At 49.4% G+C, this 26831-nt stretch overlaps 1 protein-coding gene across 3 annotated transcripts in view; it reads left to right on the top strand.

Moving 5' to 3' along the window:
* The window catches only part of PRKG1 (protein kinase cGMP-dependent 1), a 1199334-nt gene that overhangs the window by 91935 nt on the left and 1080568 nt on the right, over window positions 1–26831 (top strand). Inside the window, exon 1 of one of the 3 annotated variants that reach the window (XM_025441422.3) lies at window positions 149–435. The exons of the other annotated variants lie outside the window; for them this stretch is intronic. Coding sequence (XP_025297207.1) covers window positions 383–435 — 53 coding nt within the window. The 5' untranslated portion in view covers window positions 149–382. Of the gene's footprint in view, window positions 1–148; window positions 436–26831 lie in introns of those variants that run through there. 3 annotated transcript variants of the gene reach the window in all.

Here is a 26831-nt window from a genome sequence, read left to right as displayed (position 1 = left end):
GTGATGTCTCTGCAGCCAGCTACAGTTTTTTTTTTTTTTTTTCCTACAGATATTTTATCCTTTTAAGGCAAACAGCCTGTGCTCAGGCTGAGGAGTACTTTCCAAAGAGGCTTCAGAGAAAGCAGAGTGAGCTCTCAGTCCCCTTTCCAGATGGTTCGGTTTGAGGGAACAGAGCTGGTGGGCACTGCTGATGGTCAAGAGATCTGACACTCATGCTGTGTCCCTCAGGGAGTGCTCCTGGGGGCGATGGGAGTCCCTGTGCGACCCTGGTCACGGCCCCACTGTGCCCTGTTGCCAGCTCTGTGGCCTTCTTTGCCTTCCTTACATTGTTGTTGAAATCCCTCAAGATGTTCCTGATTGTGTCTGACAGGTGCCTGTTTACATGTGCCATCGAGTCATCTTCCCAGGGGAGGATCAGCCAATAGAGCACTTAGCGTAAGTGACGAAAATAGCTAATATAATTGTGAACACTTTTTTGGTGAAAATAATCTTAGAATGGGAGTTAGCAAGAAGGTTTCTTGTCCACCACCACCCCCCGCGCCCCCTTCTAAAATATGACAATGTGTTCCGCTGACGGATGGGATGCAAACACAGAATGGATGGAATAGGGCTGCCCAGAGGAATGGGGGCGTTAATTATGCCGGGAAGTTAATCATAAGGAAAGTCAGCACTTTCATTATGAATCCAGCTTCGTGCGTTTGGTTGTTGGGCATAAATGGGAAGGTATAAGAGGGAATGAGCAATGATAAAGGGAAAAAAAAGGAAATAGGAAAAAAAAAAAGGAAAATAGGGGAAAAAAGGCACGTGTTCCCTTACTGGGCTTGGCAGAGATTGAAGCAGAAGGGTGGGCACAAGAGTTCCTGGTGGGCCACAGGGAAGATGCCTGTGTTAGAGTTCCTGTACTCCGAGAATAGAAGAAAGATGGGGCTTTAGGACGGAAAATAAAAGTGACCATTCAGGGTCAATATCTATGAATTGCACCAGCGTCAAAAATTAAGTTAATAATAAACAACCTTTGCCTCTCTAAAGGTCATCAATGCTAATTAAACTTCACCAAAATTGCTTTAAGACCAATATGGTTTCATTCGCTTCTGCGCAGGGGGTGGTGACGCAGACCCTGCAAAAGCACAAGTAAATAGCTTAAATTATTGATATGTGCCCAGAGTTGGTCTCCTAATGCCATTGGCCTTCTGCTGTTCACTTTTATGTGCCACCTTCTAGAGAATACCGGCTCTTTAGGAATAGCCCTGCCTTTCTTTGAACGTGGACTAATTAAACTGGCCAGTCCAGTTTAATTTGGTTAATTATATTCAGTGTCAGCGATGACAGATACACCTGAGTTAAGCAAAATAATTTTGCTATTTTCTGAAACCACAGCATTATGGTGATCTCAAGCTTGCACCAGATCGGGGCCAAGGAATAATGAGATCACGTGGAGGGGGGGATCCATCTCTTTTCTGAATATCACCTGTGTACTGTACAGATGATACTGTATATCATCTTAATGGTCTGACTCTATCAATAAATTATGGCTTTGACTATGCTTCTAAGTCTGGACGGAGAGGAAAGGGAAAAAGGTTGTCGAGACAAGGAAGAAAAATGGGATTCTGAATTTTGTCCCCCCTGGGGTTGTTGCCACTGACCCTCGGGAGGGTGGCTTGGCCATCGTTGTGTGCCTACAGGTGGCTGGGAGTCACGCTGTACACGCTGGCACGACTCCACCCTTCCATCTTCATGAGACACACTTGGCCTAAATCACTGGTGACGGAGGAGCACATTTGCTATTACGGCGAGCCGGCAATGACGGCCCTCTGCTAGACTTGTGCAGGTCTGACAGGCTGTCACCACATCCTTTACAGAGGAATATTAAACATCTGAATGTGACAGGTACCATTTTGCGCGGCCCGCGGTGGCAACTCATTATGTCAGTGGGAGGGGAGGAGGGGCGAGGAGGGAGCCAGTGCGGTGACCCCCACGGCGTCCAGCCCCGGCTCTGGCAAGCCTGGAGCTCCCTGGGCACCGTGGTCTTCCTCGCAGCTGGTTGCTTGCCCCTTTATCGAGGAGCTGAGCATAGAGGGCTTCGAAGAACAGGCCTGCAGAAGCTCAGATGAAAGATCCCTTCGGCGCATCCCTCTTTATTGGGAGTTAGATGCATTGTATTTAAGAGAACTTTTTCAGTTCTGACTTGTAAGGGGAAAAATCCCCCCCTTTATTCCCTCCAAAGTGTCTGGTGTAGTGAGGAATGAAAGAATTGCTCCAAGTTTCCAGCGATTTACCTAATACTCAACTTTATTAAAATGTAATACATGAGTCTGACGTTTGTATGGACAGTGCTTCTCGTTACAGATCTGAAAAGCTTTAGGATATTGCAGCTTCCTTTTAGGAAAAGGAAGCTGAGCCTTTTTTTTTTTTTTTTTTAAGATAGTGGGAGCCTGGATCAGGAAATAGTCATTTTTCTTCTTCAGAATTTCACTTGAGACTTTCTGTTGTTCTTCATAAAAGGGAGAGAGGCCATGAAAAATTATCTGTCTGATGCTGCCTTCCAGATGTTTTAGCATTCCTCAGTCAGGAGAGCTACATTCTCTTGTGGGGAAAAGAAGAGACAAGGGAGCTCAGGGAGCGCCGGATGGCATACAACTAAATGGACATTCCTTTGAAACCATCCTCGTAAAAAGGATTGGTGACTAAAATAACAAGCCCACTGTGAACAGAGCATCGTTTGGTAACTCCATACTTGACGAAGTCCTCCAGTCTTGGCCCCTTCCTTCCTTCCTTCCTTCCTTCCTTCCTTCCTTCCTTCCTTCCATTTGTGAGAGATAAAGACAGAGATGCAGAGACACAGGCAGAGGGAGAAGCAGGCTCCTGTGGGGAGCCCGATGCGGGACTCGATCTTGGGACCCCCGGGATCACGACCTGAGCCGAAGGCAGACGCTCAGCTGCTGAGCCACCTGGGTGTCCCCCAGCCTTGGCTTTTTCACTGCATTGTTGGAGACATTAAGATGTTCTCCTCCTCCTCTTTTTGAGTTTTGGTGGGAAATGCCTCACCTGGAAAACCCTGTTGTAGGTTTCTGTGATAGGCAACTGCTAAAAGGGTGTGCTCTGTGCCTTCTGAAGTAATAACTACAGGAAAACCTTCCAGAAATGGAAAATTCAGGCCCTTGGAAGCATCATATATGTGTGTGTGAGAATTTGTTTACACGTTTATGAAGAATTATAGGGAGTTGTTTCAGAAAGTTCTGAGATTTGAAGAGCACCTTATTTCCGTCCAAACTACTATTCCATCTAGAATATAATCGTGATTATTTTAAGCAATCTGGAGGTACCCTTGTGCTCCCTCAGAAATAAAGCGATTAAAAGAGAACTGGTATTGAAATGCTTTGGTGACGATACGACCTCAAGGTGCATGGAGCATCGCTAGTAGACTTTAATCACAAAGTATAAAATAGAACATTGTTCAGCACGGAGCGGGCCGCCTTTCTCAGGTGACCCTTCCTCCTATGTGACCCATCTTATCTTTTGGTGCCACCACTGGGGTCTGCACCCTGCACGTCATGGGTCAGTGCAGAGCAGAGCCCTGCCTCCTGGATTCCTAAGTGTTACTGTCAGGGTGATAAATGGAAAGTAACCCGAGGATGCATTTTTTTGTGTTGGCAGATGGACTCAGAGGTTATTACATAATATCTAGGTGAACCTTTGCTGGTGGGTTTTCAGATCACCTGTGGCAGGTCTGCCCCCCACCTCCCCCCTTCTTGACGCCCATTTCTCTATTTTCAACTGCTGCTTGGGGTTCAGTGTATTGCTTTATCATCGTAAAGGGGAAAACTTCTGTTACTCCAGCAGGGTCACTTTTTTTCCCTGACTTCCTCTTGGACGTAGAGAACTATTTCATCTTTGCAGAAATCTTTTATAAAGTGAAGGTAGTAATTATTATTCGTCTTAGCGTGTGCTGCATCTGCTCTCTGATTGCCTTTCTCACAGGAATCTCGTAAAGCAGGCCCGGTTATAGCATCTCATTTTGTTTTCAGATGGAGAAAATGAGGCAAAGAGAGGTTCAACCACTTGTCCCCAAATAAAATGCTGGGCCAAAGTACTCAGATGCAGACCTGCGAGATCCCGAGACCATGCGCATGCTCTATGGACACGGTGGTTTAGCCAATCGTCCCCACTGCTTAGTGGTTTTTGTGTGTGTGTGTTTTTTTAAAAGATTTTATTTATTCCTGAGAGACATAGAGAGGGGCAGAGACACAGGCAGAGGGAGATGCAGGCTCCCTGTGGGGAGCCCGATGTGGGACTCGATCCCAGGACCCTGAGGTCATGACCTGAGCCGAGGGGCAGACGCTTAACCCACTGAGCCCCCCTGGGTGCCCCTGGAAGACTTTGTGCCAAGCAGCCCCCTCGGGTTCCACAAATCCGTCTCAGCTCCTGACACTCTGTATTGTCTCTATCTGCCTCACACCCCCTTATTTGTCTTACCTGCCTGGCCTCTGAAAACATTTTAGCTTTTCACCTGAAAAAACTGGAATTATCTAGTCTTTTTTTTTTTTTTTTTTCTAAATAGACTCCATGCCTCCCACGCCCAACATGAAGCCCAATGTGGGGCTTGAGCTCACAGCCTCAGATCAAGACCTGAGCTGATAGCAAGAGCCGGATGCTTAATGGGCTGAGCCACCCAGGCTCCCCTGAGATTATATAGTCTTGATAAGTCCCTTTTGGTTTGAATAATCTGTGATTCTTAATTATCTTCGCAAGGAAGCATACTTGTCTTCCAACTGAAATAAATGTCTCATCTTAAGTTCTGCAGCATAAGACGTCAAAAATTGGTTAACCTTGAAAAGTAAATGGGTTGGTTGCTGAGAAATCAAGCCTAGAATTAATGGAAATAGTCATAGGAGAGTCTCTTCAAAATTCTTAATTCCTTTTCGCACACAGAGCCAGGACTCTAACAAAATCCTGTCACGCTTATGATAATAGCTTGCTAATTTTGACTATCCAGAAATTCACATATTTCGAGATGGGAGAGCCCATCAAACTCATGTTATGATACGATTTCATTAGATTTGTACTTCAACATTAGCCAAAATGAAGCGGAAAGTTTAAGGCTGATTTTGTTTGTCGTACTGTCTCTCGGCTCCTCGGTGGAACCCGAGAACACCCAATCCTGGAAAAACACTTTACTCATCTCATCTGATCATATGCTTCTGGGAATAAATTCTATAATACGTTCTCAATAAATCCTGTCTGAGGATACGTTCCTGGGAGGCCCGGGTGCCCGTGCAGCCGTGTGGCTTGTACCTGGTAACGGTGAGGCGTGATCATGACTTAGGCTGGAAAGATGAATGCACACGTGCTCCCGTTGCTGCCTCTCCATAGCTGCGTGAATAAAGGAGGACAGATCGTCTTCACTGTACAGAGGAGATAATTAGGGACCAAGGAGGTGACTGAGACAACCCAGATCCAACGGCTCTTATCCGACGGCCCCGTAAGTGCAGTAGGCCATCGGACTCGATTCACCCTTCTTCCCACACCCTAGGCGGTATCCGAGCACTCGTGGGATTGCCTTGAGCATCCGAAGTCTCGTGGTTCGGACGGTGCCAGCAGGTCAGATCAGAATACAGCATGGATGATGGGTAGGGCCTTAGCCCTGATGCACCTGCTGCCTGACCACTCACCAGGCCTATGACCTTGCTATCAGTGGGGAGTGTAACACGTGCCGTAACTGGAGATCGTGCTTGCGAGGCCCTCGGCACAGCACCCAGACACAGCACGGGCTTCACAGAGAGCCCAAAACGTTGTCATTTGTGTTGAGGTCACTAACCCAGATTTCATGACTCAAGTGTGTCTATGCATCTGCCGGCTAAACCGAAGAGCAGGAGGTGGAAGGAGTTTCCGGAATGGCGAGTCCTAGAGCAGAGCCCGATGCAGGCCAGCGTGGCTCTGCTGAGTGCGACCCAGAGGGAGGTTGAGGCAAGGACCCTGCATGACGTCCGTGTGGGCTAACTGTGGGCAAGGAGGGCAAACGGAAGCCGCCTGGAAGTTCCACGACGGTGCCGTTTATTTCCCTCACTGAGCAGCGACAGGCCCGTAGGGAAGTCGGGGATGGATTGGTCAAGTTGGAGCTGAGTGCCGTGCGTTTAAATTATGCTAAGAAATGGTAGTGCAAATAATTGTGCTGAAAGCTGCCTGTGCTCTAAAGGCAGGATGCGTATTTGGAGGTCATTCTTTGCAGACGCATTTATGTGAAATCACAGTAATATTGTCCTTAACGTTCCATTTCAACGCCCGGGACCACGCAGACCGGGGCAGTGCTGCCGGCGAGCACTGCGCGTTTCTAAAGACCCACGGCTTTCACGATTTGACTTCAATCCATCAGAAGTATTTAGAGCAAAGTGCCTTTTCTGCTTCCTGAAATGTCTGCATAGAAGTTGGGCACTGATGATGGATTTCTATTTGAAAACCATTCATTTCCAACTTGAATATTTGCTGTCCGGGCTGAGGAGCCATCAGATGCAGAGCGTAATCTTAGCCTGTAAATGCCTTCTGCTAATGACGCTGATGGTGCATCTCAAGATGTCTTTCCAAAAACAATGTGATTGTGAGCGAGAGCGGTGATAGCAGCCCTGGTAGCCCGTGGAGGAGTACATCCGTGGTCTCGGACAGATTCTTGACAGTCACGGCGATGAGCTGATAATGGAAGAGCTTCAAAATAAAAATAGAAATACTTGTTTATTTTGAAACGTGTTGTGCGGTGCAAGAAAGATAGATTATTTTTAACGGCTTTATTGAGGGATGATTTACATACCATAAAATCCGCCCACTGTACGTGTACAGGGCCATGATTTTCAGTGAGTTTATGGGGTTGTGCAGCTCTGAGCACAGCACAGTTTCAGAGCATCCCTCGTGCCCCCCAAAGTACGTGGGGTCCACTGTGGTCGGCCTCAGGCGCCCACGGGCCTGCTTTCTCTCTGAATACGGTTACCGCGGGCGTGCGTTTCATACCGAGGGCGTCTTATTTGGCCAGTGACGCCAATTTGCTCGAAAGACCGCGTGGCATCCGTCGATGATGGTTTAGAAGGAAGTTTTGAATGTTAACATCGCATCTGACCCGTGTTATTTTTTGTTGACTCTAAACATTGAATCTCACCGGTGTCAGACAAGCTCAAGTGGACAGTTGTTGTGTTTGGGGTGACGCAGGAGCCAAAGAATCTGCCTGTGTGCCTAGGTCCAGCCCGTGGACTGCTGCCCGTGGGGGACTTCCCGCACTTGGCCTTTCCGCTGTGGGGGTTCATGTGCATTTTTCACGATCCTCAGCACATCTCTGAGGCACAAGGAGGAGTATCTGGTCCATATTGGAGGCGGTAACAGTGCAGCTGGCTCGGAGAAGTTGAGTGGTTTGCCCAAGGTCTGTGCGTGGGCCACTGTCGGAGGAGTTCTTGATCTATGAGCCGACCGGGTGGCGAGTACGTGTCTACACCTTCCCAACGTGCCAGCCTACCTGCTCGCTTTTCCCGTTTCCTTTAGCACAAAGGCACATCCCAGAAGCTACCCTCCTACTTGCCGTGAGGCCTTCCCATGCACATTCTGCAAAAAAAAAAAAAAAAAGAAAGAAAGAAATCAGAGAGTCCAAGTGAGTTCAAGATAAGCACCCATCCTCCCTCAGGGGAAAATAGAATTGCTCAGGGAGCTGTTTGGAAATGAGAGACACACAGACAGAGGAGTATTTGAATTATGAAATAAAAGAATACACGAGAGTACGGGAGAGACAGAGGAGAAAGTCCGCTTCACAGGATTTGAGCAGAGGAGAGAGATTCCAGTGCTCGCGGCAGGCCTGCGCTGGCGGTTTCACGGAAGGTAGAGGGTTTTGGGAGGAACTTCCCTGAGGATGGAGCCCTTGGAACAGGAGGGTCCTCACGGGCTCGTCCCCGGGGGCCCCCGGCTCCCCAGAGGCCCTAGCCCGGATGCATGGCAGCCCTGCCTGGTGCAAAGGCCCTAGGGTTACCAGCTGGTTGGGCGGTTGGCCAGATGCGGTGCCCTGTCACCTTGCTCTCTCGCTGCGCACACACTGGGAGCCGAGTTGCAGTTTGAGAGGATAAAGGGTGATCTTACTTTGAGGATTCACTGGCCAAAGGCATTCCGGAGATGATAGACCGCTGCGTGGGCTCGCAGGGAGCTGCAGGGTCAAGCTTCACTTACGCACGCAGAGGGAAGTCTGAAATTCCAGGGGCCAAATTTGGATTTTCGAATTCAAGGTGGTCACCGTGGAGATGGTGATGTTCGTGGGTGGGGCCAGTTTTGGTAGGAACACAGTCGCGAGGCCCCCGGGGATCCAGAATGCTCGAGGGACAGCGAACCCGCACTCCCCTGCGAAGGATTGAGAGCAGTCGCTTGGACACGCGTGCGATGCCGCAGCATGTTTCCAGAAACACCCCAGAAGTCACATTGAGCAAGTGGATCCCGCTGGGCCGAGTCCTGGTTGTCTGCAGGATCCCGAATGGCAGGGAGGTCATCACAGGTGCGGGGACCACGGTGGCTCCCTGAACGGGGAGCATCCTCGTTACCCAGGAACTTGTCAGAAACCGCAGGGCACTGAAGCGGAAGCTGTGCGTGAGGTCCCAGCTGTCTCTATCTTGACGACCCCCCTCGGTGGTTCTGATGTGCCCTCAGGCTGACAGCTGCCTGCCTTTGGCTCAGGGCGTGACCCCGGGGTCCCGGGATCGAGTCCCGCATCGGGCTCCCTGCAGGGACCTGCTTCTCCCTCTGCCTGTGTCTCCCTCTCTCTCTCGGTGTGTCTCTCATGATAAATAAATTTTAAAAATCTTAAAAAAAAATAAAAAGGTGGGAACGTAGGAGTCCACGTGTCAGGTGTGCCACGGTGGCTCTGGAGAGCCCTGGGTCTCAGGGTCCTGAACAAGGGACTCACAGGGGCTGCCTCTACCCACCCCCGGCTCACATCCTCTCTGCCCTCTGCATCCAGGTGGCTTCTCTGTCCACACCTGTCCGGAGGAACTTCTCTTTTGCAATTCCTTTTGGTTTGAATTCCTCTGGGTCTGGTGTTCCTTGGGTACTTGATGGTAATTCTTTGTTTCAGCCAATTGTTCTTTCCCTCTCTCTGCCTCGGTTTCTTAGGCGCCACCTCCTCAGAGACGCCTTGTCTGGACACACTCTGGTCCCACTCATCCCCCAACACAGTCTAGTCCATGACCGTACAGTGGTTTCTTCATGGCACTTCGTTATCTGAAATTACTTCTTTGCTTCTCTTTTTCTTTTCTTTTCTTTTCTTTTCTTTTCTTTTCTTTTCTTTTCTTTTCTTTTCTTTCTTTCTTTCTTTTCTTTCTTTCTTTCTTCTTTTTTTTTTTTTTGTCTTTCTGGAAGGGCTCCATGTAAGCTCAGCTCTGTTGATTTGGGGTCCCCAGTCAGTGCCTGGCACATGGGAGGGTCCCAGTAAACCAGGAGTCACACAGGTCCCTAAAGTAGAGCATTCCTATGAGACCTTTTAAAAACTAAGTGGCCTAAAGCAAAGATGCAATCACTGTTCACTTATATGGAATTTTTTCTTATGTTATTAAGTATCATTGACAACATTCCCTTATGCTGTGCTTTTCATCTCTGTGACTTATTCATTTTGTAATTGGTGGTTTGTACCCTTTCATCCCCATCCCCCACCTTCCGCCCCTCTGGTAACCACCCCTTTGTTCTCTGAATCTATGAGTCTGTTTCTATTTTTTTGTTATTGTTCGTGTTTGGGGGTTTGTTTGTTTTTTTGTTTCTTAGATGCCATATATAAGTGAAATCACAGGGCATTTGTCTTTCTCTGATTTATTTAGCATCCTTATTTCCTTAGAAAACATTTCGAGCATTCCCAGACACACAAAAAAATAATCTCTCTTCGGCGTTTCTGATGCCTTAGGACACGTCTTGCTAACGGATGCACAAAATAAATTGAGATAAAGCACACATGCTCACAGACGCGGTTCAAAGCTGGCAGCTGGATGCTGACATGCCAAGCGGAGTTCCCGGGGAAGGAGCGTGGTGGGGAGGGAGGCACTCTTGCTGCCTGGGGTGCGCGCTGCCTCTCCTAAGGGCTCCTTGCAAAACAAATGTTGGACATTATTTTTGCTTTTTTGCCTTTTTTTTCCATCACAGTGAAGATCCTCCTTGGATTTCTTTCAGCTAGCGCAAACAGGCGCTGGTGTAGGTCTGCGAGAAAGGCAGATCTACGCTAGAGCAGCGTTGTGAGCTCTGAAAAGGTGGGCATCTCTCTAGCTGGCTTTCTTCGTCTAGACTGTGAGCTCCCGAGGGCCAGGGCTTGCATCTCAAAGCAAAATCGGAAACACACGTGTCGGGAGACGAGCGTCACGTCCAGGCCACAGGCAGCGCTCAGTGGCATCGTTACTGCCGCCACGTCTGGTAGTGCAGTGTTTGCACCGCTTGCCTTCTAACGCTCTTTGTGCTGAGTCTGTGCCCGAGGAGGGATGGCCCTAAGCCCTGGCACAGCGTATAAACCTTAGTAGTAGCAATCAGAAAACAAAATGGAACGTGCCATGTTCCACGTGTTCTGATTTGTACATGTTTATCGAATGGATAATAGAATTTGCTAAAATTTGAAATACTAAACTTCCCGTGTTCTCCACAAAGACATACCCTAAAGGGACCTTCTCAGTTGATTGCTAAACCCCTAAAATCCATAACGTAATATGTGCATGGCTCTTACCTGATATGTTTGGGTCCCAGTGCGCTTTGCAATTTAGGTATTTGTTTTCCTCCAGATGTTTGGAGGATCGCAGGAAGGCACACCTGCGGTGGATTCTCTAACACCCCTGCCGGGCCTAGGATCGCACTCCCAAAATGAGCATGCCTGCATTTCTTCCACAGAACATGTGAGTCTTTACTCAAAGAGAGAAAATGGAAGCCACCACATTCCTCGTGGTCCATTCAGGTTGGGCTCTGTGACAAAAGTTTCCCAAAAACGCATAAGACTTTTGCATTTTAGAGTTTCAGATTTTGAATTTGTGCATAAGGATCTGTGCACCGGTACGGCCCATACAGGAGATCCACATTTGCATTTCTGATTTATTTTTATCTTCAAACGCAGTATTAGCCACAGTGAACATTGGAGGCCCTTGGAGCCCAGAGAAGGTTGAAGCACTTGATCAAAGTCATGGGGCCTGTGTATAAAGGAGATCCGAACTCAAACCCGGGTCCGGTTGACTCCACACTCCCTTCTCCTTCCACGATAGAGCGCAAGCCCCTTAGAATCGTTGAGTTAGAGCTTTAAAAAAAAGGGCCAAGAGGCTGGATTAGCACGTGGAAGTGATGATGGGGTGCAGGGAGTCTGTGATCCAGTCTGTGATCCTGTGATCCAGGTAACCTCCCTGGTAAGGGGCAGTGCCCAGGCCCAGAGCTCCTCAGACCTGTATCTGTGCTCCCCTCATTGCCCGTGCTGATGGCTGGGTTTCCAGATGTTTCTGAATTGTTCTCAGATATCGAGGCAGGTTTCTGATAATTCCTTTTTCCTGTATCAGCTTCCAGAACATTCTGATCAAATGATTGGCTCTCTGTGTGCTCCTCATCAAACCCCTAAGTGCTGGTTGGGCGCCCTTTCCTGGGTTCGGGCTGGGGGGCCTCCTTTCCTTGGGCACGGCCAGAGCGTATTATAATTCTCTGTTTCCCGAGCTGCCTTCAAGGGTAAAAGGAGCGATTTCATTTAAAATGGGTAGCCCCAGTCTTACTTACGAGGGAAGCCTTCACAGGTAACTGCAATTTCAGTGCCGCTTCGAGACAATTCTCTGATGGGAGCCAACCGGCACGTGTGGCTTTGCCGCTTTTAGACAAAAATCTCCCGGCCTGGAGCAGAGCCCGCATCCCGAGGCCCGGCGGCTGACCCGGCTGTCTGCTGAGCACCTTGCGGATTTACCCATCCTCCTGACGAGAGTCGTACCCGACGGCATTTTGTAGATCGAGGACGTGAAGCAGGCTGGAGACACGCGCGTTCAGGTAGACACCAGAGCTGTCGTCTTCGTTGAAAGCAGCCGATTCGGAGGAAAAGAAATGAAGGGCTGGGGGCAGACGGAAGGGACCTGGGGAACTTGGGTTGCGGCGTTCTTGCCCTTTTTGTCCGAGGTGGAGACGTCATCTGCCTCGGGGTGGGGCTGGCTTCTCCGGTGTGCGTGTGCCCACGTGCGGTACCCACTCCGCGGAGGCGCGGCGTGCGCTCCTGTCGGAGGACTTGCAAAGAGGCAGCATATCCTCTTATTCAGTAAATGGGTAGATTTCTCCCTGAAAGGTAAGGAAAACTGAGGCACGATGGAGAGAGAGGGAGAGAGAGAGAGGTACACGTGGGCAGGTGGGATGGGGACTCCCCAGATGCGGGCTCTGTGGCATTGACTCCCGGCCTCTCATCCCCTCTACCTTTCCGAGCCTGAAGCTGAAGAAGTTAAGCCTTGTTTTGCATTTGTTCATGAACCGAGGGCAGCCTGTCCTTAGACGCTGCGGCCGCTGCTCTCTCGGGCAGAGCAGGGTGGCGTTCCCGGGCCCACCCTGGTGGGCCGCTCCGGTCTCTACTGCGTGACGCTTAACCCCGGGTCCAGGTGGGCATCGCCTCATCGAGGACATTCTTGACCCCGCGTGCCTCGGAGTCCTCCCCTCCACGAGAGGTGGCGGTGGGGTCCCGGCGTCCCGGGGAACAGCATCGCCCCTGGAGGCGGACCCTGCATTCAGAGAATGTCTCGTTGGCCAAGTACGCGCTGTGTCACCCCAGCAAGTGGCTCACCGTCTGTCCGGCCTCAGCCCCCCACCCGCACCTTTATCGGGAACACGGGGTAGTCGTCGTGGCCGACGGCCAGCTGTCGGGGACAACCACACGAGGTTGTGTTTGTGGAGCACGTGGGGCAGCGTGTGCACCTGCGAGGCGCTCGGCGGACGCCAGGGCCCTGTCCTTCCGCTGACCCGGTGGTGCTTCCCTGGAAGTGACTTTGCCCCCTGTGGGGTGCTTGGCAGTGTCTGCAGGCACATCATTTGTCACAACCGGAGTGATGTTGGGCAGCCTGCAATGAGCCGGACAGTCCCTGCAGTAAAGGGTTAGTGTCCCGTGGGGTCCCCTTGCACTGGTCTTTCTGGCACCCAGCTCCCGCAGCGCTGGGACTCTGCCCCCTTCTGGACCCTTGACTCCCAGTTATACAGTGTCCTCTGGTGCCCCCGGTGGGGGTGGGTCCTCCTCCGACATCAGCTTTGCTCCGTGGGGCCTGGCCCAGGCTGGGGTCCGTGTTGGGTGACTGTGCCGGAGGAGACCGCGCTCGCCCCCCTTCCTCCCGTTCCGCGAGGTTCCCTCTGCATAGTGTGCGCTTTCTTCGCGGTGCCCACCCTCCCGCAGGGCAGCCTGTCCCCGTCACCCAGGGACTTTCGATCCAGACGCCCTCCCGGTGGACGTAGAACTCAGGTTGAGTTGTGCTCTACTCTTTCTGGAAGGTTCACGGGCAGGGAGGGACACGGGATGCTCACCATCTTCTTCGGCAGCGGGGGGGGGGGGGCTTTTTGTCTTAACGTTCAGGACTTTGGTTCTCTCTTGGGGTCCTTGCGTGAGTGCGTTGGCTCCTCGGGTCCCCACCGCCCCGGCGTGGCTGCAGAGACCAGCTGCCCTTTCACGGGGATCATCGTGGCAGGGCGGGTGGGGGGGCTTCCTAGGGTCCTGTGACCTGAGAGCAGCTCCCCACTATGTCCTTTACCAGTTATGTGAACGGGGGCAAATTACCTTTAATCTCTTTGACATTAATTTGTTCTTTTTTTAAAAAAAACATTTTATTTATTTATTCATGAAAGACACAGAGAGAGAGAGAGAGAGAGAGAATGAGAGAGAGAGAGGCAGAGACCCAGGCAGAGGGAGAAGCAGGCTTCCTGCAGGGAGCCGGACGCAGGACTCGATCCCGGGACCCCAGGGTCACACCCTGAGCCAAAGGTGGACGCTCAACCGCTGAGCCCCCAGGCGTCCCTTAATTTCTGCTTTTGAGAAATGTCCCCGAAGTACCCACTTCGGGATGTTGCACAGCGGTCAGGGGCAGGCTGCTGGGCCTGGCTGTGCTTCAGCCGTGGCTACTGTCGTCTTATGCATTTTGGGCCAAATTCCCTAAATTCTCTGCCTCCTTTGCACATTTAGAAGATGTGGCACGTGACAGGAGCACCGACCTCCCAGGGATAGATGGACTAGATGATGTTGTGCATGTGAATTCTTCAGAGCGGTCCCGTCGTTTGCCCCGTGTCTGCCTGTCTTAGGGTGCCGCGGCCCCGAGTGGGGGGCACAGCCCGGCAGGAACGGCCCGTGAGCCGGAGGGGAGCCGAGGGATGAGCTGCAGGAGCTCCTCCTGGAAGGCGCTTCGTGGCGGAATCACACGTGCTGAGCACATGCGGGCACACGTTCGCCATTGTTAATTTTCATTACTTATTTATTTTTTATTTTAGTTTGCATTAGCCTTTTTTTTTTTTTTAGAAGCAGGGTGGTTCGGTAAGGAAAGCGTCCCCATATGCTTAGGCAGGGTACCTACCTTTTGATTTAGTCTAGAGAAAAATCAACGAAAATAGAAAACCTCCTTCAGCATCTTCAATTCTGGCTCGTTGAAATGGCCGAGGCTTGCCCCGAGGTAGCTTCTCGACAGGCCGTGCTCTCGCCGCCCCCTCTGGGTTCCCGGCACGTCTCTGTGCATCCCTCACCCTTCAAGTCTGCTTTTGCTTCCCGAGGCCCGTCTGCTGTTCCTTGGAGGACTTCCCTGGGCTGCTGGCTGTTGTTCAAACGTCGGCCAAGAGGTGGAAGGGCCTGGGAGTTTCTGTCACCCCCGGGGCAAACCTTGCCAGTGAGTGACAGCTGTGGGAGCCGAACAGTCTGGTTCCTTTGCCTGAAAGAGAATTTTCCTCCCAAATCCCCTTGCTGCTCTCTGTCGCCTCACCTGAAATTGCACATTGCTCAGCTGCTTTTCTGGGGAGCGCTTCCCTAACACGTGTCTTGCCGGGACTCCTCGTCTCCGAGTCAGCTTCTGGGGAACCCCACCCAAGAGAACCCTTCTCTGAGGCTCATCTCCTGCTTGAGCATCAGACCGATCTGCACCCCCTCCTCCTAAGGAAGGTCGGGAATGGATGGGGTGAGGGTCAGGGATGGGGACAAATTGGAGAAGTCATGTTTTGACACATTGTAGGGTGAGAGAGAAAATATCCGTGTTGTAATTTGACGTAGTTCTAGGTAGTTCTCTCCGATTGGCTGTGCCTTACGTGCAGCATTCAGAGTGGAGACGTTAACGTACACACATGTACGCGCACGTATATGTTCCATTTTAACAACTAGCATTGCAGCAGCGGTGGCAATATTTTCCCCTTTGGTTTTTAATACGCAGTTGTTAGTTATATAAATGTTAAGAAGATGCCTGTGGCTCTCGTGGGAGTCTAACTACACTTGATGCTCTTCATCCTCTGGGAAGAATGTGTTCCAAATACTTAACCTGAGGAGAACAGCTTAGTAATAGAGTTGAGAGAGAAGACCCATATTGAGGTATTTTTCACCTGCGCAGAATAAAGTTCATGAGGACTTCAATTATATTAGAATCATCTATTTTTGTGCCAGGCACTCTGCTAGAAATTGCTTAGAAAGGGATGGTCATTGGAACATATTCTCTCTGGAATCTTATAAAATTATTCTCTTTGTTTCTAAAATTCTATGATGAAATGTCCTGCTGTGAATATAATTCCATTCATTGTGTTGGGCTTACCATGAGCCCTTTGAAAAAGAAAACTTAAGACTTTGGGGAAAAAATTTTTTTAATTATTGAACATGTTTGATTCAAGAAGAGACTAGGGAGGCATTAGGAAAGCAAAAATCGAAAATGTCCAGTCTGGTGTTGAAATGGGTACTGTAAATCTTTGAAATCTGTAAGGGAAAATTCTGGAAAACCTGTTGAATGTCTAGTGTTTTGGTTATGGTGGCGGCCTAAGAGACCATGTGCAGGCACTCAAATGCAAGTTCTATGATGTTTCCTGTTTTGGGCGTTTCTGAATCTCTTGCATTTTCCGGTTGAAATCCTACAATTTCTCCAGTAACAGTGGAGCCCAGTGAAGCACAGGCATCCTGTTGGTGGATGGGGTTTCGGGATTTCTGCACGAGTCACGGCTGTGACTGTCAGCCGCCAAGCCCTTGCTTACCGGATACGCTCCTACCCAACCAAGTGCAGTCCTTGAAGCGACCACACTATGCTAACTACTGGTAGGAAGGGAACCCTTCACACCTTGGGGATGAGAAGCAAAGAGACCGAGAGAGGAAGCGGCCAACGCATTTGTTACCCAGATTGTGGGAGAAAACCGTGCGCAGGGAGAGGGTGGCATTAGCTGAGAATTGTCTAGGAGGCTGAAACAAATGTTGTCTAAGAAAAATGAACCTTCTGGAGCTTAGCCCAGTGCTGGGGGTTCCTCCAGTGAGCTCCTGGAGCTGTGTGTGCAAAGAATGATTCTGAGTGCGTTTACTCCCTTTTCTGTGACTTCAGTTACAAAATGGCTTTGATCCGATGTGAAGGCAAAGAGGTCGTAGCCAAGGGAGTAGCTGCTGGCTAAGTTCTGTTCAGTAGCTCGACCCACCTCCTAGGCACTAGGGGATGATGCAAAACTACCTTCCTTTTATGGGATGAATCTTTGTATCCTCCCCCAGTACATGTGTTGAAGCCCTGCCCGCACCCCTCACCCCCCACCATGCGTGCATGTGGAGACAGGGTCCGTAAGACGGTAATGAAGGTTATGGGGTCATAAGTACGGGGCCCGGATAATAGGATTAATGTCCTCGTGTAAACACACCAGAGAGCTCTCTTTCTCGCTCCATCTCCCTGCTGTGGGAGGATGCAGAGAGAAGGTGGCCATCCACAAGGCAGGAAGAGCTCTCCCCAGAAACCGAGTTGACGACAGCTTGATCTTGGACTTCCCACCCTCCAGGACTGTGAGAAGTGAGCTTCCCTTGTTAAAACCACCCAGTCACCCAGGCACCTGCAGCAGACCGATGCCATCTCCCAGGACAGAATCTAGATAACTTCTTCTCTGACTCAAGACGGGTTGTTATCTGCTTTCAGGGGTTGGAATCCCATCATTTTAGTATATTCCACGATTTTCAAGGAAAAGATGAAAGATCAGATGGATGCATAGAATTCCACTCTTCTCCCAGACTTCACTGTCGAACCACAGTGAGGGTGTTTGTAAATGCCCGATTCCACAAGGACAGAGGGAACAGGAGAGGAGATCCCTGGGGGAACACTTTGGATGCTGAAGAGGGACGGGAGAGAGAGGCTTCTGATTCAGTAGGTGAAGGAAGAGGGAAAATGGGAAAAGGTGGGAAACCGGGGGATTTTCGTTGTTTACTTTCAGAAATTGTGAGGACTGGGGATTCCTGGTGACCTCTGGGGGCCGATGTCGGGCTAAAAAGATGCATTGGTGAAACTGTGTTTAGGAAGTAGGAAGGCCACCAGAATCCCTACCTGACTTTGAGGAGATGAGGCACCTGCCCAGTGGAATGCTGGCAAAGGCTTAACAACCACTTCTCCAATAAGAAAAAGCAAACAAACAGCATTTGCCAATTCCCGTGGTGTAAGTAATCCTGCGGTGGCCAAATTCAAGCTGCCAACATGACATCATTGAGCACAGAGAAGGGAGGTGAGTGACACTTTTCTATGGATTCTTCTGTACAGAAGAGGTATGTCAGTAAGCTCAAGGGCATGGATGATGGCCAGCTCACCAGGAAGTGGTGGGGGTTTTGGTATTATCTTTGTTTCCATAAAACTATTTAATTGCATGTTTAATGACTTAATTTTTAATAATGACTGTGTTCAACAACCATCATGACCTTGTAGGAAAACCGAGTAGTTGGCTCTTACGAGTTGGGACAAGCTGGCTCTTCTGTACCACGGCGACGGCCCCTCCCTCCGCCATATGGGCGGAAGGCTGGATGTGCATTATCTTCCAGGTTAAAATAAAGGGTGTTTGGACTTGGAAAGATGGGGCAAGTGAAAGTTAGGGAGGGACCCTGAACCCAATGCCTTGAGGTTAGATGGAAGTCTACCACTGAGTTTAGAAACTTCTCAGTCTTTGTCTTGCCCCCCAGCACCCCCACCCCCCAGCCTCTAGTACATCAGTAGCCAGAACTGCGTCCTCCTGGTGGGAGATGAGAGATGAGAAGCATCGTCTCTGGGTTATTGGACCAGCTGAAAAGAGGTGGGGGACAGAGGGGGAAACAAACCGTGCAGATACTGACGTTGAGCTTCTATCAGGAAATACGCAGGGTGGTGGGTCCCCCGAGGAGGGGACCGTTGTCCAGAAGCCCCGTCCTCAGACACCGCTTCTAATCAGCCTTTGGAATGACTCAGACTTACCAGGAAGGGTTCACAGGATATTCGAGCGAAGCACACACTGTGAAGGACACATTCTTACCATGGAAAACAGCTACTTGGAAGAGACAGCATCTAGGCAGGAAGAAGTCCTCACCCATCATAGAAACTTCCGAGAAAAGAGAGAAGAAATCGCATGAATGAAACAAGAGGATACTGCTGAAAGAGGAAAAAAAAAAAAAAAAAAAAAACATTGGCAGAGCACAAGACCAGCTCTTGGAAATGAAATGAGAAACATTATAGCAGAGTGGAAAGCTCAATTAAGAGTTGGAATTGAGAAAGTCTTCTAGAAAATTGAACAAATGGCAAAGATTCGGAAAAGTGGGAAAAATAAATTACAGGATGCATCCAGGAGGCACAAAAGAAAGAGGGCAGATCCCCGGGAGGAGAGATTCTAGGAACTGGAGGGCGTGCGGGGCCAGGTTGTCAAGGCCCGCAGAGATCCCAGCGCGGTGATGAATGAGACCCACCGGTGGAGACATTTGAGTATGAAATTTTATTTTATTTGTTTTTAAGATTTTATTTGTTTGTCTCTCTGTGTGTCTCATGAGAGAGACAGAGACACAGAGAGAGGCAGAGACCCAGGCAGAGAGAGAAGCAGGCTCCATGCAGGGAGCCCAACATGGGACTGGATCCCAGGACCCCGGGGTCACGCCCTGGGCCCAAGGCAGATGCTCAACCACTGAGCCACTCAGGTTCCTCTGCTTATGAAATTTCAAAATACGCAGCAAGCCTCAGGCTCCAGGGAAGGAGGGGGGATAAACTTTTATCCAGAAGATCCAGAATCAGCACAACTTCGTACTTCTTTGAGTTGAAAGAAATGGAGTGACGCTTTCAAAATTCGAAGGAAAAAAAATGCTCCCTTGACATGGAATTTTATGTTTGATAATATTGTCACTGATGGGGATGATGAAACAAAGACATTTCAAAGTGTCGAGGCCTCGAAGTTACCCCTCCATACGCCGTTTCCCTGGAAGATAATGAAGAACGGGCTTCGCCAGGAAAAAAAAAAAAAAAAAAAAAAAAAAAGAGATCAGGAAAGGAAAGTGAGGCCTACGAGGCAGGGAAGCCAACAGAAGACGGCGGTGGCAGGAGTGCCAGGGGCACCTGCCACCCCGGGTGCACAGGCCGGGCCCGCCGCTCGCCGATGGGGGCCTGTCATCCTTGGCAGCGGCTCCGCGTGCACCGACTCGACAGCATCCTTAACACGCGTGACTGTATTGTGAGATTTACACACCTACGGGGAGAGCCTGAGGTAAATACATAAAAAAGCCAATTACCTAAAAAAGAAATGAACTCGGGAAACAACAGCTGTTAACAATCCGAAATCAAAACATCCTGCAGAAAGCCAGGCCCCGCGCTGCGCTGCGCAAGGCAGCCGGGAAGGCCGGGAAGAGCGTTTCCACGGTCCCAGAGGTGGACAAACTCAGGGCTCATCGGACTGACAAGCGTCCCTAACCCTGGACCGAGTAGGGAGGGGGCTGTGTCTGTGCTCACGTGCAGGTGCACACACAGGCGTGCACACAGTGCGGAGGGCAGGGAGGAGAAGGAGGCCCGAGGCCGTTTCTTCTAGAGTGGGAACTGCATAGATAATTACTGAACTGAAAACAAAAAGTGGCAATATACGGATCTTAGTTAGATGATTCTGTTTTTAGATCCACGGGCGGAAAACCAAAAACCTTTAAAAGTGGTTGATTCTAGGAACCAGACACGCTGGGGTCTGGCCTGGGAGGAAGCTGCAGTGTAACAAGCCTTGTACAATGAGTTGGGCCTTTAAATCATCGTCATGTGTAACTCGGCTAAAAATAAAATCCAAATTAAAATATATCGTGATACCAAGAGACATTTCTGGAGAAATAGTGAATGACGAGACACAGTTGCATGAGTATAAGACCCTGAAAATAAGCAGAAAGGCTTTGGAGCATATTTTTGATGCTTCTGAATAAAGCTGCAATCTTTTCTTTCTCTTTGGGGAGGAAAAAAAAAAAGCATGTGTTTTATTTAATTAAAATATATTCAATGGTAATTTATGGATGCATTCGAAAACCATTTTGGAGTGAATAAGGATATTGAGGGAGGATATGTATGATGTGATACCATTTCAGTAAAATCTCCAAACATAAAATGATGCTATTTGTTGGTTATGGATGGCTAGACACGCAGTGCAGATGTAAAAGTCTCCATGAGGATGATCTCCAACCTCAGGCATGTAGTGTTTTGTGAAAAAGGAAGGAGGTAATTGGTATGTGAAGTTGAGGCTTTAGCTCTATCAAGTTCTTTTTTGATTCAGAAAGAGAGGAGAGAGCTGAATCAAAGATTGTTAAGTGTTAGCGTCTACTAAAGTCGGTTCGTGGCTACACGGACAGCTTATGTAGTTTTTAAAAATTTGAGAATGTTTTCAGAGTTAAAAAAAAAAAAATGATCCCTGGTGGTCAAGAAACCGCCATCCTAAATCTGAATATTGGGGACGAATTGACATTTTAAGTCTATTTTCATTACATATACAAAAATCTTTTAAACTGGTTTCGGATATGACAACATATAATTACTAGTCAATCAGTTTGATCGACAACGTTGCTTGGTTTTGTTTTCCATTGGTTTGTTTTTGTGAAGACGCATCCCCAAATGTTAACTGACGTATGGCTAAGGATATACAAGATTCAGGGCCCTATGCCATCAGCCGAAGGAATAAATGAAAGCCTAACGTATGAACATAGTGTTTGGCCTGACAGTCAATTCCATGTAATGCATATTTACCGAACTTCTACTTTATAAGAAACGTGACAGAAAATAGCAATGAGCAAGTCCGTGTCCTGTCCCCCTGGGAAAGGATGTGCTACAAAGTAGTGTTTAGGTGAGGACACTGGACTCGGAGAAATGGATGCATTGAGCCTTGACCTGCCAAAGTTCAGGATACTGGAATCAGAGAAATGGGTGCATTGAGCCTCGACCTGCCGAGGTTCAGGCCAGTGGAATCAGAGAAATGGATGCATTGAGTCTCGACCCGCCAAGGTTCAGGATAGTGGAATCAGAGAAATGGATGCATTGAGCCTCGACCTGCCAAGGTTCAGGCCAGTGGAATCAGAGAAATGGGTGCATTGAGCCTTGACCCGCCAAAGTTCAGGATACTGGAATCAGAGAAATGGATGCATTGAGCCTCGACCTGCCAAGGTTCAGGCCAGTGGAATCAGAGAAATGGGTGCATTGAGTCTCGACCCACCAAGGTTCAGGACAGTGGAATCAGAGAAGTAGATGCATTGAGTCTCTACTTACCAAGATTCAGAACAGTGGAATCAGAGAAATGGGTGCATTGAGTCTCCACCCACCAAGGTTCAGCAGGATTTTGGACAAGTTATTAAACCCCTCTGAACTTCAGTTTCCTTACTGTAAAAGGGCAACACGCCTCATAGAATTATTGAGGTTGAATTAGCTCATCGAGGTTCAAACACAGGGCTCCAGGCCTGGCACCTGTGGTACATTCTCAGTAGGCCTTGGCGTGGTTGGCTTCCGTGACGAGAGTCACGTTACAAGCTTCGAGAACGCGCCATTCAGGACAGGGCAGGTCAACTGGGAACACAGGGGCGCACAACTCTACGGGGCTGAGCAATTTTTACTTTGTTTTTTTCCTGGTGGGTGAAATCCCAAGAGAGGCCTTCAGGAAATTTTAGCTTGGAATTACAGCCTCACCCAGCTTCATGGACAAGCACTGTCTTAAGAAACTGGCAGCTTTCCAGGGAGGGCGAAGTCTGTGTCATTCACGCTCAGATTCGCTTCGGTCCTTGCCTGTTCTCAGTAGCAGGGACAGTAATTAGAGCGCCCCTCTGGGGCCAGCCATAAAAGAAGCTTGAGCCCACAGGCAAGGGCCTTGCCTCCTCTAGAGACCTGGAGGGCGAAGCCTGGAAATGAAGGCAAAGACTTTTAGTTGTAGATTGAGTATGTCGCTGGAATGTTACTCGGGTAAGGGTCTTAATGGTGGAGACGACAGAGAGGTTGGTTTGATGGTACCTGGGTATCCGTTCACTCACCGAGTGTCTCCTGAGCACCTACTATGTGCGTCGCAATGGGCGGAGCGTTAAGGACATAACCGCGAAGAGACAAAGGTGCTTAGCTTTCCGGAAGCGGATCGAAGCCAGGGAGACAGAAACAAAACAAAAAACGAAACGTGTAAAAAGGATTGGAAATGACCAGAATAAGAGTAAATTAAACCCCAAATAAGTAGAAGAGAGGGAATAAAAATTAGATTAGAAATCAGTGAAATAAAAAAAAAAAAAAAGAAATCAGTGAAATAGAGAAGAATGGAACAATGGGAAAAGAATCAATGAAGCCCAAGGTTGGTTCTTTGATGACATCAGTAAAACGTGATCCTCCAGCCAGATCTAATCAGGGAAGTCAAGGAAGAGGCTTTGTCAGGCACGAGACAGACATTTTAGGGATTCTACAGATGCCAACGGGATCATAAGGAAGCTTTTGAACAATTTGATGCCGATAAATCTCGCAGCTCCCGTGGAATGAATACGTTGCTTGGAAGACACGTCCTCCCCACGCTCACGCGGGAAGAAGCGGATAACCTGAGCGCTAGCACGTCTGCTACAGAAGTTAAAATTGTGGTCGAAAACCTCCCCAGAAAGAAAATTATAGGTCCTTATATGGCTTCTCTGGTGCATTCTACCAAACATTCCAGGAAGAAGTCATGCAAGTTCTATCCATCTTCTTCTGAAAAGATGGAGATCCTTCCAAAATCTTCCTCCTAAGGTCAGGAGCAAGGTGTGATCCCTCCTCGCTTCCTTTCTCCCCGTGGGACGTTGCACGTTAGTGGAGGTTCTAGCCGTAGAAGCAAGGACTTCCATGCTGGAGAGGATGATGTATACGTGGCCGTGTTAGTGGGTTATATGATCATCCTTGTAGAAAATGCCATGGACTCTACAGAAAAGCTGGCGGAGCTAAGCAGTGACTCGACCGAGTGAGGCACCAGGGCACCCCCATTGGTGAGATGAATTTAAGAATAAAAAACGGGGAGATAACGTATGCATTGGTGTATCATTCATAATGATAGATGTGGGATCGAGCCCCAAGTTGGTCTCTGCTCACAGGGAGTCTGCTGGAGGTCCTCTCCCTCTGCCCCTCCCCCTACTTGCGCACACAGGCTCGCTGACTCTCAAATAAATATGTATATATATTTAAGAAGTGTATATGGACCTTAGAATTGCCAAAACAACTCTTAAAAAAGAACAAAATTGGAAGACTATAATGCTATTTTAAGACTTATGATAAAGCAACAAGGTCAAAGTACTATGGTGTTGGCGCCCCCGTAGAATGATAAATTACAATTGGATGTCGATCTGCAAAACTATGACACATACCTTGCATAATAATAATAAAAAAAAAACCCTCGATGGACCATTGACCTAAATGCAAAACCTAAAACTGTAGAACTTTTAGGGACACGTAAGATATAAGGTCTTCGTGCCCTTGGGTTAGAGCAGGCCGGGATTTTTTCAAGACGACACCAAAAGCACAATCCACCAAAGAGCAAGCTGGTACATTAGGCGTCATTGCATCGAAACTTCTGCCTTTAGAAGAGAAGTGGTAGAAGGACACCCGGGTGGCTCAGTCAATGAAGCGTCTGACCCTTGATTTCGGCTCGGGCCCTTATCTCGGGGTTGTGAGGCTGAGTTCTGTGTCGGGCTCCGTCCTGGGGGTAGGGCCTGCTTAAGATTCTCTCTCTCCCTGTCCTCTGCCCCTCTCTCCTTGCTTGCACGCCAGCTTGTGCACTGTCTCATCAAATAAGTAAATAAGGGACGCCCGGGTGGCTCAGCGGTTGAGCACCCGTCTTCAGCCCAGGGCGTGACCCCGGGGTCCCGGGATCGAGTCCCACATCAGGGTCCCCGCAGGGAGCCTCTGCCTATGTCTCTGCCTCTCTCTGTGTGTGTCTCTCATGAAAAAATAAATGAAATTAAAAAAAAAAAACAAATAAGTAAATAAGAATTAACAGAAAAGTGTAGACTGGGAGAGTATTTTTCTAAATAACATAGTTGACTGAAGATATATTAATATAAAAACAATATAAAACATAAATACAAATGTAACCTCAAGAATATATATAAAAGCATATAAAAAGGACCTCGAGCACAGGAAGCATGTGTACGAATTCTCAACATCTTTAGTCATTAGGAAAGTCTGGATGAAAACCACCGTGTGGGTGCACCTGGGGGCTCAGTCGGTGAGGCATGTGCTTCAGGGTCCTGGGCTCGAGGCCCACGTCGGGCTCCCTGCTTCTCCCTCTCCCTCTGTTGCTCTCCTTCTCATTCTCTCTCTCTGTCAAATAAAATAAGTAAAATCTTTTACCAAAAAACCGCACCCCAATGTGGTGTTGCTACGTATCTGTGGGAATGGTTGTGGTCGCGTGGCTGAGCTTCCCGTGTGCGGGGTACTGGGGCGCTCACCCACCACTGACGAGAACATGGAATGGGACAAACGCTTGGAAAACATTTACACAGTTTTTTTTTTTTTCCCTCTTTAATGTTAAATATATATCTGCCATGTGATCTACCCATTTTATTCCTGGGGAATTACCCAGGAAAAATAAAACAGATGTCTTTGCTCAGACTTGCATGTTAATATGGAACCTTGATTTATAATAACTAGACGCTGGAGCCCGGCCCTACTTGCCCCACAGGTGGGCGGAAAAACAAACAGGTGTGTTCCTACGGCAGGGTCGCTGCTCAGCAATAGAGAGCAGTGGTGGGCCGCTGAAAGCCACGGCGGCCGAGCGCATCGCCGGGTACGTGGGTCAGAGGGGTTGCACACGAAACAGTGTACATGTTACATTATTCCGCTTTTTTACTGCTAAAAAATTCTAGAAAATGCAAGCTGAGGTGTAGAGAGCAAATCAGTGGCCGCTGGCGTGGAGGGAGGGGTGGCTGCACGAGGTCGCACACCTATGGGAGAGCCTTCGGGAGGCACCTGCGATCGCGGGCTCGCGTGTACCTGCGTGGAAGCACCACGCGCTGCGTGTCGTGGAGCGTGTGTTTCAGTGGCCTCAGTCCTGCGTAAATAAAGCTGCTGGAAAATAAAAGAAGTAGACGGCGGCGCGGGCCGCTAGGTGGGGAAGGGGCTGCAGGCAGGGATCCGGGTGGACGGTGGGCATCAGGGCCCCCGGGGGGAGGCGGACCATGGGTCACTGGGCTCCGGGGTGGCCCTCTGGCTATATTTGGAGAAGTGCATGGGAAAGGGAAGTGTTGTCACCCCTGCGGTGGATTTGCAAGTACACTCCGGGGAAGCTGCAGAGACATGAAGCCATATGGTGCTTTGGGGAATCATGAATATTATCTTGACTATTTCAGTTCCGCTGAAGTGCAGAGTCGGTGGGGGGGGACCTTCCCCAGTCACCTTGGGGAACTGGAGCGATCTGGGGGCAGAACCGAGCCCGGTTGGGGCGGGGCTTGCAGGGGGCTCCAGAGTCTACAACTTTACACAGGTGGGCCCGAGGGTCTCGAATAGGGCGCTGACCCCGTTGATTTTTGGAGGAGATGTGCTTGGGGCTGTCTGTAGGGTGGTCTCAGGTCTGGGCGTGTTTCCTGGGTTTGGGGGTGCTCAGGACGTCTTAACCTGGGAACTGTTGGGTGAGAACAGAAAGGTGACTGACGCGGGAGGGCTGGTCCGCTCGCGTGCTGGCCGATGTCAAGTGCGTTGGCGGAGAAGGGGGGGGCTTCGCGGCTGGGCAAACGGTGGGGTGCGGGGTCCGCAGAATGTTAGCTGAAATCCAGCCGTTTTGTGCACTTCTGTGGGTCTCAGCTGCCCCATGCGTTCTTCTGGGGTGTATTTTTTTTTTTTTTTGAAGATTTTATTTATTAGAGACGCAGAAAGAGAGAGGCAGGGACACAGGCGGAGGGAGAAGCAGGCTCCCTGCGTGGAGCCCGACGTGGGACTCGATTCCAGGACCCCGGGGTCATGCCCTGAGCCTAAGGCAGGTGCTCACCCGCTGAGCCCTCCGACGTCCCCCGGGGTGTATCTTTGAAGACTGGTCTGCAGCGCTCTTTAGGGGGGCAGAGCGTGAGGAAGGTGAAGCTCTCAGGGTTCACATTTCTTCTACGACAACAGAAGATGACAGAGCCATAGCACAGTCCAGTTTTTTTTTTTTTTTTTTTTTTTGGTTTTCTCGCCCTCTTCCATGTCAAGCTGCGCTGCATACCAAGAACGAGAGGCCAGGGTGGTGTTTTCTCCTGCGATGAGGCAATACCCGCCCCCCCCCCCCCCAGGAGCCAAACCGAGCTGTTGTGGATTCTTTTATTCTGTGCCGAAGGCATTGTTTTATGGATGGAGGATGGAGCATAGGCAGGAAGTAGGTTAGGTACGGTTGTAATATGTGTTTTTGATTTTTTGCACGTTTTGTTCTGTAGGATACCGGCAAAAAGAGCCTTTCCCACGTAGTGACTGAGC

Source organism: Canis lupus, chromosome 26 (assembly GCF_003254725.2).
Source record: "Canis lupus dingo isolate Sandy chromosome 26, ASM325472v2, whole genome shotgun sequence".
Classification (NCBI taxonomy): domain Eukaryota; kingdom Metazoa; phylum Chordata; class Mammalia; order Carnivora; family Canidae; genus Canis; species Canis lupus.
The sequence above is the reverse complement of the archived record's forward strand: the minus strand, read 5'-3'. Positions and strand labels throughout refer to the sequence as shown.